This window comes from Vicugna pacos, chromosome 30 (genome assembly GCF_048564905.1).
Source record: "Vicugna pacos chromosome 30, VicPac4, whole genome shotgun sequence".
NCBI classification, from domain to species: Eukaryota; Metazoa; Chordata; class Mammalia; order Artiodactyla; family Camelidae; genus Vicugna; species Vicugna pacos.
Genome location: NC_133016.1, coordinates 23,847,682 through 23,868,736, shown reverse-complemented (window position 1 = coordinate 23,868,736; position 21,055 = coordinate 23,847,682). Strand labels below are relative to the sequence as shown.

At 38.5% G+C, this 21,055-nt stretch overlaps 1 protein-coding gene across 6 annotated transcripts in view; it reads left to right on the top strand.

The window, feature by feature from the left end:
• The window catches only part of DYM (dymeclin), a 317,249-nt gene that overhangs the window by 203,932 nt on the left and 92,262 nt on the right, over positions 1–21,055 (top strand). For all 6 annotated transcript variants that reach the window (XM_072952333.1, XM_072952335.1, XM_072952338.1 and 3 more), the window contains one exon: positions 8,730–8,832. In XM_072952333.1, coding sequence (XP_072808434.1) covers positions 8,730–8,832 — 103 coding nt within the window. The remainder of the gene's footprint in view (positions 1–8,729; positions 8,833–21,055) is intronic.

Below are 21,055 nucleotides of genomic sequence, written 5' to 3'. Positions count from 1 at the left end.
GTAACAACAAAATGAACCTTGACCCTTACTGCATGTCACACATACACGTTAACTCCAAATGGAGCACGGACCTAAATGTGAGAGTTAAAACTAAAGCTTCTCGAAGAAAGTATAGGAGAAAATCTTTGGGATCTTGAGTTAGGTAAAGATTTCTTATGCAAAAAGCACAAAATTTCTGTTTTAATTTCATGAATTGGACTTCCTCAAATTCTAAACCTTTCTTTCCCCTGTCCCTACCCGTCCCTGGTACGGGAGAAATGATGTGGAAAAACATACCTGATAAGGAACTTGTATTTAGAATATATGAAGAACTCTCACAACTAAAGAAGAACAAAAACAATCCGTTTTTAAAACTAGGCAAACGATTTGAATAGACACTTCAAAGAAAACATGAGCACAAGAAGATTCATTAGGGGAATGCAAATTAAAACCACAGTGAAATCTACTTCACATCCACTAAACTGGCTAAACCTACAAAGACTGAAATACCAAGTGCTAGCAAGAATGTAGACCAGTTTGGCGGTTTCTTACAGAGTTAAAGCAAATAGCATACAACCCAGCAATCCCACGTCTAGGCACTTATTCAAGAGAAATGAAAACATATGTTCACATAAAAACTGGTACAAGAATGTTTATAGACGCTTTATTCATAATTGCTTAAAACTGGAAACAACCCGAATGTCCATCAACTAATAAATAAATTGAGGTTCGTTCATACAATGGAAAACTACTCTGCAATAAAAAGGAATGAATTACACACAAAACGGTGTGGATGAATTTGAAAATCATTATGCAAGTGATGGAAGCCAGACACAAAAGAGTGCTTGTGGTATGATTCCATTTACATGAAATCTAGAAAAGGCAGAACCAGAGTGATGGAAAACAGATCAGTGGTTACCAGGAGTGAGGTCTGGGAGTGGGCATGTTGGAGGAGGGGACTGACTTCAGAGGGGCCCAAGGGAATTTGGGGCGGGAGGCAAGGGGAATAGTCTCTATCACGATTATGGTGACAAGTCACATGAATGTTTATATTTTTCAAAACTCATCAAATTGTCTACTTTAAATTGGTCAGTTTTATTATACATAGGTCATTCCTCAATAAAACTAAATTAGCCAGTAGCGTAAGATGATATTTAAATACCAGCTGAGCAGTGGAGAAGTTAGTGTGGTTCAGAGGCAGGGTGAGCACGGGTTAGAGAAATCTTTCACAGGAAGGTGGGGTTGTGCCTTGAAGAAGGGGCGGCCTCTAGATGGGCCGAAGGACGAAGAAGGGCTTCCTGCGTGTGGAAGGAATCCGTGTCTCCCCAGAGAACGTGAAGCTTTGCATAAAGAGATTTGGTTTCCAGCTGTAGCTCTGCCTCTAGTAACTTAAATAATATCTTGTGTTTCTTTGCATTTTAATAGCTCTTTAGGGTTTACAAAGAACTTCTGTGTTCACTACACCAAGTAACTTTGACCTTGAACTAGCAGCTCTGTACCTGAATTCCTTGACCTGCCCCCGTTCTGCTGTGGAGTTGAGTTGCTGCTCATTTCTCTGGTGACTACTGGTATGAATGTGTCAGAGGAAGGACTGGGGCGTGGACAGAGGTGACTAAAAGTTGTGAGGAAGGGCAGGGTTCTTGTGGGAAACGTCTACAGTTTTCAGGGAGGGACCCCCATGCCACCTCCCAGTAAGCTGCCTTCTGCCTGCGCCGCCTTCCCCGCCAGGGTGTTCTCTAACTGTCCCGCCCCAGCACCGCCTGTTTGCCCACATCCTGTGCTGCTCAGCTGCTGAGGTCCAGCGTCTGCCTCCTCCTCCTCCCCACTGAAAGCAGTTTTTGGTAAGGTCACAGTTGGTTTCTTTCCTTGAGTCAAGTCCAATGACTTTGTTTCTTTTTTTTTTTAAATCCTTCTTTACCTTTTGACAATGAAGACTGCTCCCCCCTTAAGACAATTCTCTTGCCTTCCGGAAGAATGTCTTTCTCCTGTCATTCTTCTACTTCGAGCTCTTTCTTTGAGTGCCCCTTCCTGGCTGCCTGTACTGTGACTACCCTTTCAGTCTTGGTGTCGCCCAGAATTCTGTCCTTCTTTTCTTATATTACACATTATCCTGGGGTGATCACCTGTACTTGTATGATTTCAGCTGATGCCGATAACCCTAAAATGTCTCACCTCTCTCCTGAGCACCAGATTAGTATTTCTGAATCTGGATATTTCCAACCATCCCCGTCAGGTTATTCCTGAGCACCTCTGAGTTCCGTGCCAGAATGGTTCAGAACACAGATTTTGGAGCCAGTCTGCCTGAATTTGACTCCCGACTCCACCACTTAGTAGCTATGTGCCTTAACCGCTCTCCGTCTCCATTTCATCCTCAAATGAAAACAGAATGGATGGTAGCAGCGCACACCTCCTGTGATTACTTGATGAACAGGGGCTGCCACGCAGCGAGCTCTCGCTGAGCCTCAGCCGCTGCTGCTGCTTTTCCCTTAGAGAAGGAGCCCTCTGTCTTCCCGGGCCCTCTCCCTGCTCTTCGGCTCTGCTAACATCCCGGGCCTGTTCAGTCGCATGTTCAGTCCCAGTCTCAGCCAGCCACTACGTTCCCCAAACCCGAGAGTTGTTCATGATTCCCTTTCTTCACTCTGTGTTGTCTGTTTTGCCTCCCGGAGAGCTCACATGTACTTCAGCTCGGGACCCCTCGCCTCTTACGTTCAGCAGTGTAAGAGGTGCCCAGAGGGGCTTTCTGTCTCCACTCGTGCTCTCTTGCCCACTCCTGTGTGTCCTTCCCTTTCCCTCAGAGGGCAGAGGAATCTTCCTAAAGCAAGCGTAATTGTTGTGTACATGTACCTCACTGCGGTCTTCAGGAGCCCAGGGTTCTGTGACAGGGCCCCTGTGGCCACCATGGGATGAGAGAGCCTCAGGGAGAGATAGAGGACAGAGATGAACAAGGATGATCCGTCACCCTTCCTGCACATCCCCGCTCCACACCTCCCACCTGAGCACTGAACAGCAGCTTTGCTTTTGTCTCTCTTACTTAGGATTGTAGACCTGCTGTCAGGAGACGCCTCTGGCTTTCAGGATGAAGTCCAAGGTCTAAGTGAGACACAAGTGGTGCTTTGTAAACTATTCCCACTACTGCCCCAACCGCCCCGTGGTGCTCCGTACACTTAGCACTTCGTGCATATGCTTGCTGTGCTCGTCCCTGCACCAGCAGTGCTCGGATTTCCTTGCCTACCCTCAAGCTCTTTTCTCTGCCCACGTTACCTTTACCACTGCCTGATTTGCTTGGCTAACTCCTGATTGTTCCTTAAGATTCAGCTCAGCATCCTCTCCGGAAACGGTTTCCTGTCCCTACTTCAGGTGCAGTCGGGCAGTCCTCATCTTGGTCCCCAGTGCACACCGTGTTTCCTCCATCACCACACTGACAGTAGAACTTCTGTGTGGGCATGCCCTCCCTGCCCTGGCTGCCCCCTCAAAGAGGGCAGGACAGAGGTTTTGTGGCTTTTACTTGTTGCTGTATCCCAGGCAGGCAGCTTGCTCATTGCCTGGTACGTAGTAGGTTCTTGGTAAATATTTGACTTACTGTCTGTCTTGATGACTTGACAGTGCAAACCTCTTAGCGTGTTTTTGTTTCTTGTTTTTTTTTAAACAGGCCCCTGCCTGTCTTGCTGACTTCCTCTCTTGCCATCTCTGACCCTCCACCCCCGTGGACGTGCACTATTCTGGCCTTATAAGCTATTGGTACTTCCCTGAAGTCTCTCTGTGCCTTTGTGTACACTTCCCCCCTTTCAGAGTGGCTCACCCTCCCCCTTTACTTCTCCCAACAAGCAAACCCCCTAACCTTCAAGGCCACGGTCAAGACAGATTTCCTCTGGGAAATGTACCTAGCCTTCCGCTGTACTCCCACGGCACTCTCTTCAGACTCATGGCGTCCTCTGATTTCAGTGTCTTAGACATTTTTTCCCCTTTATCTTGTTGGACATGCGTTCCTTGGGGACAAGGAACCACGTCCCTTTCCTAATTTTGTAAGACTGATGTTCCACTAGCTTCTTTCTCCGTATGGAAAAGTCCAGGACTTCTGATGTACCATAAGTAGCCCTTCACAGTCTGTCTTCAGACTGTCCTCATTCCGGTCTCATCTCCTGCCACCAGCCGGGCACCTAAGCCACAGCCCTGTGCCGCAGCCAGTGGTTTTCTGAGCCTGTTCCAGGTGGGACTCACCACGCATATTTATACGTTTCTTTCTTTTGTGAAATGCTAGCTGTTGGCAGGGGCTGTTTTCTTCAGGATAGTGTATTTTTATTCCGGTTTTTAAAATGTGTAACATTTCAGGCATACACCAAAAAACCAGAGTAAGATAGCAGTCCCCTATGCATATATGCATGTAGCCGAAAGAACATTTGAGAGAGAGGAGCGAGCTGAGCCTCTTATTTCTTCCTGCCTGGTCCCATTTCCTGCCCTTCTTTCTCAGAGAGCAGTGGCTGTCCTAGATGTGGTATTTTATCATTTCCATACACGTTTTATTGCTTCAAATGTTTTATCTGCAGTAGATATGTAATACTGTTCTGCATTTTAAAAACACTATATAAATAATATTACCTTGTTCACATTCCCTGCATGCGTCCTTGCTGGTAGAACAACATTGTTTTTAGGACTTAGCCCTATTGTTCATGTAGGTTTAGGTGATTGTAAATTGCTACCTAGTATGTCATTGTAGGACTGTCCCACAGTTTATTGACTCATTGTATTCTTGACCAGCGTTTTGGTTGTTTTCAGTTTTTCATCGTTAAACCAATTTGTAATGAGCATTCTTGTACAAACAGGAGAATCTAGTCTTTTTCTAATTTAAATTAAAAAGGTATTCTGGCAGCTCTATCCTGAGTGAATGTCAGTGTACTTGAAAGTCAGTTTCACTTCTTTCTAAAATCAGAATTACCCCTTCCGTGCAAACACCATGTGTGTCACCCTAGCATTAAGCTGGGGCTGGTACTTTGAATGCAAAGCTTTAAGCCGCTTTGCAAAATTTTCTCAGCAATTTGCAAGTCATGTCTGATATAAATTTAGGTCATTTTGCCCTAAAAATGCTAAATGAAAGACAAAATTAGAGGGTTTAAAAAAAAATAAAAACCAGCTTTGAGAACTCTGTAAGGCCTGAGAAAAAAAGCCTATTAGACTGAAGAATAACAACCTAAGTGTGAACTCTGTTTCTCATTCACGATAGAAAATTGGAAGTGACCTCAAATCATCTGTTCTTACGTCAGCTTTCTTAAAAACAGCTGGGAGCAGACTAGCCACAGCTTCTTGAGGTGGACTGAGCCCGTAGCAGATTTCCCGTTCTGTCCAACCGAAAGAGCTTACGTTTGACTTGCAGCCCCCTTCCTTGTTTTGTCTTCTGCTGCTGCGAATGAGGGAGGCGGATTGTTCATCTTCTCTTTTCAAGTAAACAAACTAGCCTTTCTTCTCCGAAGGAAACAGTTTCAAATCCTTTTTGCTTTGATACCTAGGATTCGTTTGATAATTGCCTTCAGTTGATGATAAAAGTTCCCATAGATTACCTGTGTTGTCCTTCTCTGAAGGTGCACTCTTAGGACACTGACAGAGAATCCCAGGTTTGTTGAACCCATGAAGGAGCCCCTGAGAAATGGCGTTTTGTAAATTTAACAAAGTACGCTGTCTTCCTTTACCTGCCCTGTTTCCAAATGCTTACTAACACCAAAAGCTCTCTTCTTCCGGGTGTATGTATTGCCTTCCCTTTTCGTTTGGGCATCCAGTTGATGCCTTTGCGTCTTGCCACGCCTGGTCCTAAGAATCAACCACCAAAGTCCCTTCAGTCTCAAAAGAACTTCTGAAACTCCATTTATTCCAAAAAGCATACTACAGCCAGTTAGAAGAATCTTACTCATTTCCCCCTTTTATACATTTACATGTGACTGTGCTTTTATACACTATCTCAACATATTTTTATCTGTTAATTTTCATTGCCTGAAAAATAATTTGTGTATTAAGAATACATACCCCTAATGCAGTCTAGTATTATGTTCAGTTACTCTTTTTTGCTCAGCAGTTTCACTTCAAGGAATTTATCCTATAGGCAGTCTCACCTCAGGTTTGCTAAAAATCATGTACAAGGCTGTTCATTGCAGTGCTGTTTATAATACAGAAAAACTGGACACATTGCAATGATTCATTTTTAATGGACTAGTTAAATTATGGTATAGCCAGAAGCTGGGATATCAAGTAACTGGCACTCAGTATGTGTTTATTGAATGAATCAAGGAATATATTGTTAAGTGGGAAAAGTGCAAAGTATAGAACAGTACCTATTTTGTGGAATCAAAAACTTGGATGTATATGTCCAGTATTCATTTATATACTTGCCTTGATGCATGTGGTATTTCTGGACTCACAGACAATAAACTGCTAACATTAGTTACTAATGGGTCATGGGAATGGACGTGAGGAGAAAGTGCAGTGTTTCCTTTTAACCTTAAAAAAGAAAAAAAGCAAAGCAAAACTAAACCTCCAGTACAGAAAAATAAAGTGATTGAAAAAAATGCACATACTCTTACAACTGAGTCTTTTTCCTACTTCTCTACATAGCACTTTCCACTCCATTCTCCTCACTGTCCCATATTTCACCTCTGTGCTTTGCCTTCTGTTTGGAAATGTCTTCTCTTTTCTCTTGCACAAATCTTTTTTTCCCGCAAGACTTTATATAAAGTCTAACCCCTTTGTGAAACTTTGCTGTACTATTCCATTTCAAAGAAATCTCTCTTATAAACATATGCTTGATCGGTATCGTATGATTTCACATTTATTCACTCAGTAATTATTTCACTTTTTTTTCTGCCTGCCGTATTTGAGTATAGATTTAGAGAATATTCTTCCCTCTGTTACATTTACTTTGTACACATCCAGCATTGCCAATAAATGTGTAAGGAATTTTTCATTGATAATGTTAAATTTAATCTAGAAATACTTGTTTTCAGGGATTAGCCCATTTAAACCATCTGAAATAATTATGAATTTTCCTGGATTGATATTCAAATCAATTTTCTATTTAGGAAGGTATCACTGAGAAATACTAGAATAATGTTTGGGGCATTAAAAAGACACTACAGGTCATATTTTTTTGGAAAAATACATGGAATCAGAATTGTCTTTATTTTTAAGCAGTCATCTAACCCAAAGAGGAATTCTGTATTCATTAGATATAGTCGATTTAATATTAGGATCATATAATTATGTATATTTGAAGCTCTATTATTAGGCACATACACATTTAGGATGCTATAGCTTCTTGGTGAATTAGCCCTTTCATTACTATAGAATCTCTCTCATTTCTAGTAATAATATTCTTATCCTTAAGCCTACTTTGTCTAATGTTAATATAGCCACTCTAGCTTTCTTGTGACTAGTGTTTATACAGTGAGTCTTTTGCACCATTTTACTGTTATCTGTATCTTTAAATTTACAAGTGCGGTTCTTGTAAAATAGCATGGTATTGAGTTTGGCTTTTTTATTCAGTCTGACAATCTCTGTCATTTAACTAGCGTGTTTAGCCTGTTTACATTTAATATAAATTTGTTGTGTTCTTTGACAGTTGCTCATTTCGGTCTATGATAGTGCATCTTTTACTTTGGATTAGAGTAGCCCTCTTCAGCATGGCCTTTCTGAGAATTCAGCGGAGTGTTCATGTTCAGTGAGTTTTATCCATTCTTACTGGTTAGAATTTCAGCATCCCTCCAGCTTTTTGTGACTGCTAAAATCTCTGTTCAGTTTGTGGCTCCTGGATGGTGTTTCACTGCCATGCCCTGTAGGGTCTGTCTTTGCACAGTACAGCTTAGTATTTAGCCAAACACTCAAGAAGACCCTTGGACAGGTTTTTGGACCTCCCTCTTGCAATTCTCTCCAGTCTGATAATCTGCCCTGCAAATTCCAGCTGCCACAGAAACCCCAAATTCATGTCTCTGTCTTCTCAGCACAGCACAATATTCCTGTGTGCTGTTTGGGTCCCAGTTTTCTGAACCACAGTCTAGAATGTTCTTCGAGGCAGAAACTCACTATTTGGGGGCCCACGTGGATCACTTTTATTTTAAGGATCATAATCCTGCATTGATATGTTATTCAACATCTGAAAACAGTTATTTCATATATTTTGTCCAATTTTTCAGTTGTTTACACAGCAGGGTTGTTCAGTACCAGTTAATGTATTATGGCCAGAAGCAAAAATCTTATATTTATTTAAAGCCATTCTTTTTGAGAAATAAGAATATAAAGCTACACTATAGAACCATACACTCTATATGACTGTATACTAGAGAAAAAATCTAATCAATGCACCTATTTGAAAGATGAGAAAACGGAGATACAGCAAGCTCGAGTGAAAGGTTATTACACTATGAGTTACCAACAGAGTCAGTTCATGTCCCAGGTTTTCTAAATCTCTGCCCAATGTTCTTTCCATGATAGTAATCTTCTGAAAATCTCTTCTGCATTTGAAATATAATTTTAAGCGATCAAATTTTTGTTTTTAGAACCCTTATAATTTAAACATTCTCCTCACTTCATTTTTTGTTACATCAAGAGTATTGTTAATCCTGCTATTAACACAAGCATGAAAAAAAGAATCATTTACAAGTAGTTTTTAGAGTAATTGGCATTCTGTGGAACTGTATAATTCCAGATAAAACCTAGAAAAGGAGACACTTAATTCTTGTAATGTAATTGGGGGTTTTGTTTGTTTTTTTCAGTTTGTTTTCCTTGCTGTCTAAAAAACACAACAAAGTTCTGGAACAAGCCACACAGTCCTTGAGAGGTTCGCTGAGTTCCAGTGATGTTCCTCTACCAGATTATGTAAGTAGTTACCTTACTCTGTCAATGAAAATGTTTCCTTTCATTGCTGAATTGAAAAATAACAATACCCTCCTTTCCCAAGATCTGACTGTGATCTTGGCCCCCAGGAAACCTGTAGCAGGTAAGTAAAGGAGTGACATCTACATCAAGGGAAAAAATTTAATGATGATTAACAAGTGGTTGAAGTCAACCCTAAATCAGAGATTGTTAATAATTAGGAATCTTACTACCTTAGTCAAGAAACCACTCAAACTAATTAACAAAGAAACGCAGGGGGAGATTTTATAGGAGGTGTGCAAAGTTTTCTCACTGAATTCAAGGGCAAGATGTACATCTGGGTTTCAGAGAACAGGAACTTAAAGTCGAAAAGCTGTTGGATTCATTCAAAATAGCCCGTCTTTCTGGGGCATTTAGTTTCTGTTATCTGCTTCTTTTTGCTTCTTACTCTGCTGCTAATTTCTATAGGCCCAGTCTCTCTCTTTGCTGACTGAAATAGCAACCCCGAACCCTCCTTCACCCTTCCTCCCAACCCTTAGCATGTCCTTGTGAGTGTCATGTCCTTTGCTGACTGATCAGAGTCCTAATTCTCGGTTCCTGGGAGAGAGAATGTAATGGGCTGTGCTAGGTCAGTATGCTGCTCTGGTCTTGTCTGCCCTGGTCAGCAGAAAACAGCAGTAGCATGTTGCATTTGTTCCATCAGCTTTAAAGATGAAGAGCTTATTACCCCTTGACCTCAGAGGAGGAGGATGGAATAGAATGGCCACAGCACAGGGATGAGCATTATATAATAATAGGAAGGAGAACATGTTATGAGTTCCTTTAGGATAGTGCCACTATCTGTGAACACTTCTTATATTTTGGAACATGCCTTAGATGAGGATGCTAAAAAATGTCATGTCATGAACCACAGAGGTGGTTCATCCAGCTCTAATAAGGACCCCCTCCCTGAGTCCCCAGACAACGAGGTGGGTTGATGTTTAGACACTTTGTGAGAGAATTTTTATATTCTGAGTTTGATGTGGTGATGTGTACCAGACAGCCGGAGAGTTGTTTTGCTTGTTTCCTGCTGTGGTTTGTTTCATTTTAAATGGTTGTGCTGATATGAGACTGTGGGAACAGCACCCAGTCCGGATATCAGACGCTGATAAACAGAGATCGCTGTCTGCATCCACAGCCTGACCGGAGCTGTTTTTCTTCTCTTTTATTTATTTATTTAGTGTGTATGTGAGAGAGATGTTATGATCTGTCATCCCATTAAGGTATTCAGTTTAAAATTCCCAAGTAATTCTCTTTTACCAAAATAAAAAAACCAAACAGTATCTTTTAAGATTTCCTGCTGGTTGAATATTCTCAACATTTTTTTTCAAATGAGCATTATAACTCACTTAGTTCTATCCTTGTCATGACTTGTTATAAGAAAAGAATTCATTTTTTTCTTTTTGTTGAAGTACCATCAATTACAGTGTGTCAATTTCTGGTGTACAGCGCAATGTCCCAGTCATGCATATACATACATATGTTCATTTTCATATTTCTTAATTAAAGGTTACTACAAGATATCGAACAGGTAGTTCCCTGTGCTATACGGAAGAAACTTTTTTTTAATCTATTTTTTAATATAGTGGCTAACATTTGTAAATCTCAAACTCCCAGATTTATCCCTTCCCACCCCCTTTCCCCGGTAACCATAAGCTTATTTATGAAGTCTGCAAGTCTGTTTTTGTTTTGTAGATGAGTTTGTAGTGTCCTTTTTTTTTTTTTCAAGATTACACATATGAATGATATCATATGGTATTTTTCTTTTCTCTTTCTGGCTTATTTCACTTAGACTGACAGTCTCTAGGTCCATCCATGTTGCTTCAGATGGCATTATTTTATTCTTTTTCTTTTTATGGCAGAGTAGTATTCCATTGTATAAATATACCATATTTCTTTATCCAGTCATCTGTCGATGAACATTGAGGTTGTTTCCATGTCTTGGTTATTGTACATAGTGCTGCTGTGAATATTGGAGTGCATGTATCTTTTTGCATTAAAGTTCCCTCTGGATATATACCCAGAAGTGGGATTGCTGGATCATATGGTAAGTCTTTTTTTTAGTTTTTTGAGGAATCTCCATACTGTTTTCCATAATGGCTGCACCAGACTACATTTCCCACCAGCAGTATAGGAGGGTTCCTGTTTCTCCACAGCCTCTCCAGCATTTATCCTTCATGAACTTTTGAATGATGGCCGTCCTGACTGGTGTGAAGTGATGCCTCATTGTAGTTTTGATTTGCATTTCTCTGATAATTAATGATATTGAGCACTTTTCCATATGTCTGTTGGCCATTTGTATGTCTTCATTGGAGAATTGCTTGTTTAGGTCCTCTGCCCATTTTTGGATTGGGTTGTTTAGTTTTTTGTTATTAAGTTGTATGAGCTATTTATCTATTCTGGAAATTAAGCCTTTGTCAGTTGCATCATTTGCAAATATTTTCTCCCATTCTGTAGGTTGTCATTTTGTTTTGCTTATGGTTTCCTTCTATGCAAAAGCTTATGAGTTTAATTAGGTCCCATTTGTTTATTTTTGCTCTTATTTGCCTGGGTACACTGCCCTAGGAGAAGGTTGCTAAGATTTATGTCAGAGAATGTTTTGCCTGTATTTTCTTCTAGGAGATTTATCGTATCTTGCCTTATATTTAAGTCTATAAGCCATTTTGAGTTTATTTTTGTGTATGGAGTGAGGGAGTGTTCTCACTTCATTGACTTACATGCTGCTGTCCAGTTTTCCCCAACACCACTTGGTGAAGAGACTATCTTTTCTCCATTGTATATTCTTGCCTCCTTTGTCGAAGATTAATTGACCATAAGTCTGTGGGTTTATTTCTGGACTCTCTATTCTGTTCCATTGATCCATATCTATGTTTTTATGCCAATACCACACTGTTTTGATTATTGTAGCTCTGTAGTATCTGAAGTCTAGGAGGGTTATTCCTCCAGCTCCATTCTTTTTCTTCAATATTCTTTTGGCAATTCTGGGTCTTTGGTGATCCATATGAATCTTAGGATCATTTGTTCCAGTTCTGTAAAAAACTGTCCTAGGTAATTTGGTAGGGATCATATTAAATCTGTAGATTGCCTTCAACAGTATGGCCATTTTAACAATATTGATTCTTCCAATCCAAGAGCATGGGAAATCTTTCCATTTCTTTAAGTCTTCTTTAATTTCCTAATCAGTGTTTTGTAGTTCTCCATGTATAAATCTTTCACCTCCTTGATCAGATTTATTCCTAAGTATTTTATTGTTTTGGATGCAATTTTAAGAAGGATTGTTTCTTTACTTTCTTTTCCTGTTGATGCATTGTTAGTGTGAAGAAATGCAACTGAATTTTGTATGTTAATATTGTATCCTGCTAGCTTGCTGAATTCTTTTATTAGCTCTAGTAGTTTTTTTGTGGAGCTTTTGGGGTTTTCTATATATAGTATCATGTTGTCTACATATAGTGACAGTTTTACCTCTTCTTTTCCAATTTGAATCCCTTTTATTTCTTTTTCTTACCTGATTGCTGTGGCTAGGACTTCCAAGACTATGTTGAATTGAAGTGGTGAGAGTGGACATCCTTGTCTTGTTCCAGATTTTAGTGGGGAGGTTTTCAGTTTAAGAAAACAATTCTAATTGTTCCTTGAAAAACCTCAGTTGGGGCCAAAGTGGCAATGGGGATTATGTTTATTAAGAACTTGAATTTTGTTCATCTTTAAATGTTTTGTCATTTTTATATAGTTATTGATTTATATAGTATTCCTGTTTAATTCCACAAAAATATGTTGAATATATATAGAACTAAGGTTGCAGTATTATCCTTTAATCAGAGGCCAGAAAATTGGTATTTCTTTGAGAAAATGGGTCATATTTAACAGTATTTAGCAAACTTGTAGGTGATTATGCAATGAAAGGACAAGTTGAACTCGTAATGGACAGATGCTACTATTGAATGGTACAGTTTTTAGAGTCATTGACTTACTGTTTTCTTCTTGGATGAAGTTTTCACTAAGTAAAAGTGAATTTCTTAAGTCATCTGATTCCTAGTAATATAAGGAAAATTCTATTTGGAATCTGTCATTGACAGTCCTTATTTTCACATTTGTGTGTATGAGACTTTGCAAATCACAGATTTTCCAAATGGATTTATGAACTTGAATTTTGGTGCCTTTCCTCAGAGTTAAGTAAAAAGAGTGAGTAACATGAATTCAGTAGTAGTGGTAACTGAATCACCCCAATCACTGATCTGATAGGTGATTAAAGAAAACAGTAGCAACCTTACAGGTCAGTGCTGCAGTATGTTTTTCTTTGGTGATAACTGATGTTTTTATCCATCATTCCCATTGCTCAACACACTATGTATAAGTGAGTTAACATTTGAAACCATGTTCTCTTTGTCATTCTGTTGTAAGTTGGTCATTATCTGGGAAAATAAAATATGTTTCTTCTTTTTTCTTCCCCAGATATGTTACTTGTTAAGTTTCTTTGCCAACAACCACCTAAGATTCTGTGTCCTAGGCTAAAGCTTTAGACCACTTGTTTGTAAAAGATGGAAAAGGAATATGAAAGGGTTTTAATGCAGCAGTAGATACCCTGATGTATACTTTCTACACTAAGATTGAAAGAAATATATTAGTAAAGAGTTTGGATAAGTGCTTAAAAATAAGGATGTTTTTCTTCTCATTGTAGTACATAGAGTACTTCAGTCTACCTAGAGATTTGAGTTTATTAAGAAAACGTTTATTCTCATTATACTGAATAATTCACCAGTCAGTTGAGTAACAACATACAAAGCAAATAACAAGTTACAGAAACATTAGTCTTAGTACTTTAGTACAGCCATGTTTATCTGAACATCTCAGGGGAAGCCTGAAGATTTCAAGCAACTTTAGATAAAGAGGAAATGCCCTGGCTGCTTACGGGAAAATAAAACGAAAATTGCACTCAAGTTCTCTGTTGGGAGAGAGAATCCCCACTACATACTACAGTGATCGCTGGTCAGAGAGTGATAAAGGTATCTAGGAAAGCTGGTGAGGTTCAATTGACTGAGCTCTGGTGTCTATCTAGGGTTTCATAAAATTTAATTCAGTGACTAAAAAGGCCAGGAGAAAATTGTTAAAGAAGAACCTTTCAACAATTTTTAGACAAGAATAAATTTCTAGAACAACTTTGGTCATATAACATAGAATCTGAATATAGAAAATGAAGCAAAAATAGTAGATGAGTTATACTTGCTTTTTAAATATAACCGTGACTTTTAATTATCAGTACTGTCACAGTACAATGTAAGTTTTGTTTCCCTACTTTCTAACAGTTATCTTAGCAGCTGGTTGAGATGAGAGGAATCATAGGTGGAATCATAAGGAACCAAGTTATGTTGCCCCATGATCATCAAATAACTTTTGAAACCTTTTGAAACCTTTTCAAGGGATAGACTTTCCCATCTCATCCCAAATGTAAATGCAAAGGCACAAACCAAAAATACCCTGGCCAAAAAGAGTGAGGAGCCAGCCAGATTAGAAAAATCAGCGAAAGTATAAATAGTAACTAAGAGTTTATCATCAACTTGCTAAGCCAGTGCAGTCTTCCCTCCACGTCCATGGTTTTGCTTTCCATGGTTTCATTTACCATGGTCACCCGCAGTCCAAAAATATTGAATGGAGAATTCCAGAAATAAATAATTCATAATTTTAAATTTCACACCTTTAGAGTAGCATGATGAAATCTCTTAACATCCAGTTCCATCTTGCCTGGGACGTGAATCATCCTTTTGGCATATTCCGACCTTTAGTCACTTAGTCACTATCTCAGTTATCATCAGATGGACCGTCATGATATCACAGTGCTTGTGTTCAAGTAATGCTTATTTTACTAAATGACCCAAAGCACAGAAGTAGTGCATCACGCTGGTAATTCAGATATACTTTTACTCTGCCCAATTTTTGAATTAAACTTTTATCATAGGTATGTAGCTATAGGAAAAAACATAGTATACAGTTCCCTCGGTATCAGTATTAGGTGCCCCCACTTATTTCAAAATCTAAGGATGCTCATGTCGCTTGTATAAAATGGTATAGTCCAGTCAGCCCTCCACATCCTCAGATTTCAAATCCTTGAATTCACCCAACCACAGATGGAAATTTCAATCCAAAATTGGTTAAATCCACAGAAGTAAAACCACAGAATGTGGAGGGCCAGCTGTATATTTATTAGGGAAAAAATCCACATGTAAGTGGACCTGCACAGTTCAAACCTGTGTTGTTCAAAGGTCAGCTGTATTTAGGGTTGGTGCTACCTGTGGTTTCAGGTGTTCACTGGGGTTCTTGAAAAGTATCCCCTGCCAATAAGGGAGGACTACTCTAATGCTATTGACAACACACAGACACACACACAGACACACAGACACACACACACACACACACACACACACACACACACACACACACTGTCTTCAGGGGTTCTCAGAGTCTCATTTTCACTTTCATTCTCTCAGGACGATACAACAGAGTTGTCCAAAGGCTACGTGATGAGTAATGTTAATCTGACAGTTAATAGAATGCGTACTTGTATGTTCTCATGTTCTAATTTTTCTTGGTTTTAATTTCTAATGTGGTAAATACCAATACATGTAATTCACATAAAAATAGCTTTTTGAGAGCATCGTTGACTTTTAAGAATATGAATGGGTTTTGAGAACCAATGGTGTATATGAACTATTACACACACAAACACACAGAAAGAACATTTAAATATATGCTGTCTCATATTCTATAATTATTTCTTTTATGCTATTCTTCTCAGTAAGACTGAATGAAGTTTGAAGACATGAGTCTGTTGTATCCTAGGCTGGAAAAATTGACTAAATATTAACCAATTAATTGATAAGGATGATGCTCTGTCAGGTGTCTAACACTAAAAAAGAGTCTTAGACCTACCTATATCTGTGTGACTTATAATTTAGTTTGATCATTTTTCTCATTGATTTTTGCATGATTTTTATGTCAGAATTGATGCATGTTCAAGCATTAGTTGTAGCATTTTTCTCTTAGTTCAATATAAGTAGAATAGATTGTTCAACCTCCACTTGATCTAACAGTTTGCTGTCTTAAGTTGTAAGTTCCAAAAGAGCAAAAGTTGTGTGTTTGAAATTTATTTTGATCATCATTGCTTATCATTAACATTCTATATGGAACCCTAACATTCTGCTCATTCTGCATTATGTCATTTGATACCTTTTTAATTGATAGCTCTTATAATAATCTTTAAGCTCTTGTTTATAAGTTTTATATCTGCTTTTAGACATTTAATTTCTTCAGAAATGTATTATGGGGTATTCTGACCTAATTCCATATGACAAGAAAATCTAGATTCAGGAATTTTTCCATTTTTCGCCCTTTCCATTTTAGGTCATTCTGGTTTGAAGATTCCTTATCAGTGTTTACTTTTTAATTCAGATCTCAAAGTCATTTGACTGAAATAGTTGATGGATTGGGTAATATTGAAAACTATCTTCAGCCATTTGTTTTGTACAATATTGAGCTAGTGTCAAAAGACTCCTCTTCACACACACATACAAGGAAGTAAATACAAAAATACACATACGTACGACTCTTTGTATTTCATACTCTCAGTTCTTGATGAGACTCTCACTGATTTGTCTGTCGGATTTAAACCCTGGAGTAGAGAATCTAACACTTACATAACATGGAAACAATTTCTTCTTTAGAACAACTGATTTTAAAAATCAAATAAACGAAGCCCGTAGCAAGTGAGCCAAGCTCCTCACCCCATCCCTGTCAGTTTTTTTCTCTAATTTAAAACCAGTCCTGACTTTAACATAATCGGACTGATTTTCTTGTTTGTGTTATGACTTGGCTTTGTATGCATTTCTGAACTAGGAGTTCCAGAGATGTTCCGAGAATGCTTCTAAGGACAAGGATCCCCTCTTGTTTAAAAGAAAAATAAATTCCTCCATTCTTAAGAAGGACACCTGAGTTGGGGGAGATACTATTGCCCTTTCTTTATTCCTACAGAGGCAGTTTGTCTTTTCCCTTCTTATGGAGTATGGTAGAATATTTTAGAAGATTTTTTTAAATTATAATTTAAAATACTTAAAAAACTTTTATGTTCCTTTCTCTGCTTTATAAAAGGAAATAGGATGTGTTTGCATTGAAATCCGGCAATGATTAATTATTTCTAAGTGAAGTTTAAAGAATATAGAAAAGCTAACCTATGCATATTAAATTCAGTAGCAATATGTGATAGATTTGTAAAAACCGGTGATCACGGTTTCTGTCTTTCCCCTTCCTCCCCTTCCTATTGTAGTGAAAATATTTTTACCTGCTGCAGAACAGAGATAATACAAAATCATCTTTTCCTAAGATTCTTCAGACTTGCTTTTTTAATTAAGAAATCATTATTTTAATTTTGTTTGCTCAAATTTTGATTTTTCCGGCCCCCTCTCTTTCTCCTTTTCTGCCTGAGTTCATGGTTCTTAATAGGAAGAAAAGAAGTCTACTATTTGGAATTTTCTTTGATATATCCTTGATTTACATGGCAAATAGAAAGCAGCTGTCTATTTAGGCATCTAATTCTTGAAACCATAGTCCCCTCAAGCGTCATCTGGAAATAATGTAGCTTGTAAAACAAAGCTAAGAAGAAAAGGCAATGTTTGTTTTATGTGGGATGAATGATTTCTGTTGGGGTCCTTTAATTCGGCTATTATGAGGGTTATTAAAAAGCAGTATTACAAAAGAGGTTTAAATGAAAAGAATTTTTTTGAGCTGGTATCTTATTATTACAGTTGATTATAGTCAAAGCTGCAAATATTTTATAAATGGCACTTTATTATAGTTTCTCCAAATAAGACCCCCAAAAACTAGTAATCTTACTCATTGTATGAGTGGAAATTCAGCTCTTTCCTTAGTGGATTTAATTTCTGAAAACAAATTGTATTTGAGAATTCAGCTCTGCCTGTTCTCCTGGAAATTTCATGGCTTTCTGAAAAATTCTTAAGAATTATTAAAGGAATATTTGGGGATTACCTTATAAATGCAGAAATGAACATGAAAGCATCAGAGTTTATCTAGGCTTCAGGTGTTATTAGAAGATTCAGTTAACGCCAGATAAAGTTAAGCCTAAATTGTTTCTTATTCATAAGTTACTTGAGTTTCTGAGATGTGAATTTGGGGACCTCAGTTACGAGAAGTGGTATACTTTGGGAAGCAGAAGGCAAGTTAATTTGTGCTTTGACAGTTGCTAAAGGTTAGTCCATAATTGGAGTGTATTGGTTTTCTTGATTTGTTAACACAACAAAGTAGTTGTTTTTGGATAGTTGACATATAAATAGAGCAGGCATGGTTAATTATTTTCACGAATTTGAGTCTAATCTCTCACCTGGTATCTTCTATGATCTCGAATTTGTGTTTTGACTGAAGTCATGAGAATGTTGTGTTGCTCTGAAAAGTGTCTTCTTGTCTTTTAATCTACAATGCTGATTGATCAATTTAGTGATTGAATTAATGACATCCTTTTTAGGTCATATTCTAAACCTAAAAAGCACTGTTATTATCAGGTATTAACTCTCTTAGGAAGTTGTGTCATACTGGTCAATGAATGCAAATTAGGGTAAGAGTAACTTCTGTTTCATTATTAGTAGTGCTTTAGCTCACTAACCAATTCCAAGTCCTAAATTTCCCATACCCATTGTGATGCCAATGTGAATTACTAATGTTTTCCAGGCTAGCAGTAATACCAGTTATAAAAGAGTAGTACATGTATTTAAAAAAACTCCACATGGTACTTGAAATTCCTTATTTTTTTTTTTCATCCAGCAAGTAGTGAGCAACTATGTCTTCTCAGGCACTTTTCTCTGCCCTGTGAAGACATGAATGGCGATAAAAATCCCTGCTCTCAAGAAGCCTACATTCTAATGAGGAGAGATGGATAGTGATTGTGTGCAGGGACTAATGAATGAACAAATGAATGAGACGTTAGAAGTAAAGCAGGATAAAGGGATTGGGAGGGCTAGCGATGGGGAGATAGCAGCGTAATGGGTGGTCGGTGGAGGGTATGCCTCGGTGAGAAGTGACATTTGAGCAAAACCTAAAGGAGGAGAAGCAGTGAGTCGTGTGGCTCTCTAGAGGCAGTGTGTTCTAGGAAAATGAAACGGGGTGAGAGGGCTTGAGACAGGAGCCTCCCTGAGCTCTGATGGGTATTGTGGCTGGGAAGGAGATTATCTGGACCGTATTTATAATCGTTTTGAACAAATGCTTATTGAGGACTGATCCAGAAAAGTTTTGGATAGAGCAACTGCCTGAAAATGAGAAGACCTGTGTTCTGTTTTTTCACCTTTACTTTCTGTGAGCTTGGGTAACTTATTTTGCGATTCTGACCCTTGATTTCCTTGCCTTAAATTGTATCTTAAAGTAGATTTGTGTGTGTGTGATTTCTTTAACATTGTCTCTGGTTCTGTTAGTTCTATGAAGATACCCTGGATATATAGAAAGGGATTTGTATTGCTGCAGTGCACAGTTACAGGAGACTCCACTCTCATTCTGTGTGAATCATGCCCCCGAAACATCTGGAATGCAGTGCATGGTGTGCCCTGGAGTGATACAACAGTAGTGGGCCCGGGTGTGTGAAGAGGCTCAATAGGAAATATGGAACGATGATGCAGATCCTTTCTTTAAGGATTTGAGACAGACATTTGTAGATATCGCAGAGTGATGTACATATTCAGAGATAATATAAATATCAGCTAATTTTTTGATAGAATGCTACAAATAAAAGGCTCCTCCGAGAAAGCATCATAGAAATTTTGAGTGGTTTTTAAGAGTCTTACAGAATGGAAGGGCCTTTAAGAGTCAGTATGTATAGTGGTTAGGAGTATAAGCTTTGGAAGGGGTAGGTATAGCTCAGTGGTAGGGCACATGCCTAGCATGCGTGATGTCCTAGGTTTGATTCTCAGTACCTCCATTAAAATTTTTTTTTAATTTTAAATAATAGAATGTAAGCTTTGCAAAGAGAATTCTTGAAAGATGGACCCAGCCTCATAGGTTTTTCGTTTTTTCAGATTTCCTCCATGAAAACAACAAATAGAATGCATCAACAAATACAACATCTACAACAAAACTAGGTGACAGAGTAGCCATATAAAACCCAAAATACAAGAGGGTGGGTACAGACTGCCAAGAGCCATCAGATCCTTGCAGTATCTGTGCGAGAGGAGCTGAAGGGAAGTGATGAGACACCCAAGGGAGCTGAGAATTAGCCAAAAGGGGTTCATTGGAAAGAACACAGACCAGTTTGAGAAAAGTGCCTGAAACTGGTAGGGGTCCGCTGTAAGATCTGCTGGGGTTCTAGCCGCTGGGCCCCACCAACTCTTAAAACTAAATAGCTAAAGCTCTCTTCCGGGACCAAGCCCCATCCATTGCTGGAAATAGGGCCCCCAGAGGAGGGAGGTCAGGGACAATGAGCAAAGAAAAAAGAAAGTTGAGGCAAGTGTAAGGTTGGAGAAGAGAGCCTAGAGATCCCAGGAAGTACGTGGCCGTATTTCTGAACACTTCGCATAGACAAAGAAGAGGTCGCTCTCAAGTCTTGAACCCACCCTGCATACTCAGAAGTGTCAGGAAAACCTTAGTAAAAATGAGCAAAAGAGACAAATCACAGTCAAATCCAGTGCAAAGACAGAAGATGAAAGAGAATAAGGGGAATCATCACATCTATATTGACAGTGAAAGCATATGAACCCACCAAATAGATGAAAGCTACTCAGTAACTTTTCCAACAACTAAGAGAAGCTCAGAAAATGATGCAAGATGGAACAGAACAACGTAAATCAGAATCACAAAAACTGAAACGGTTAAATTTTATTTAGAAATAAAACTAGAAATGGAAAGTCCTTTCCGAGATGCAGATTATACACAAAGGTGAAGCATTTAGTAAATTGAATAGACAATGCCTTAAGAAAAATAGAAGATGGAACGGAGGATATCTTGAAGGCAAAAAGAAATAAAAGAAGTAACAAGGGTTTGAGAAAATGGCTAAATACTAGAGGCAAAAATCCAATCATAAAATGGGAATCTCTCAAAAAGAAAAAAAAAAGGCCAAAAGCTGTACTTCAAGGAAACTTTCCTAAAATTATGAAGGAAAAAGACTTGAAACTATGTGTTGAAAACACATATACCATATGCCTTGGGA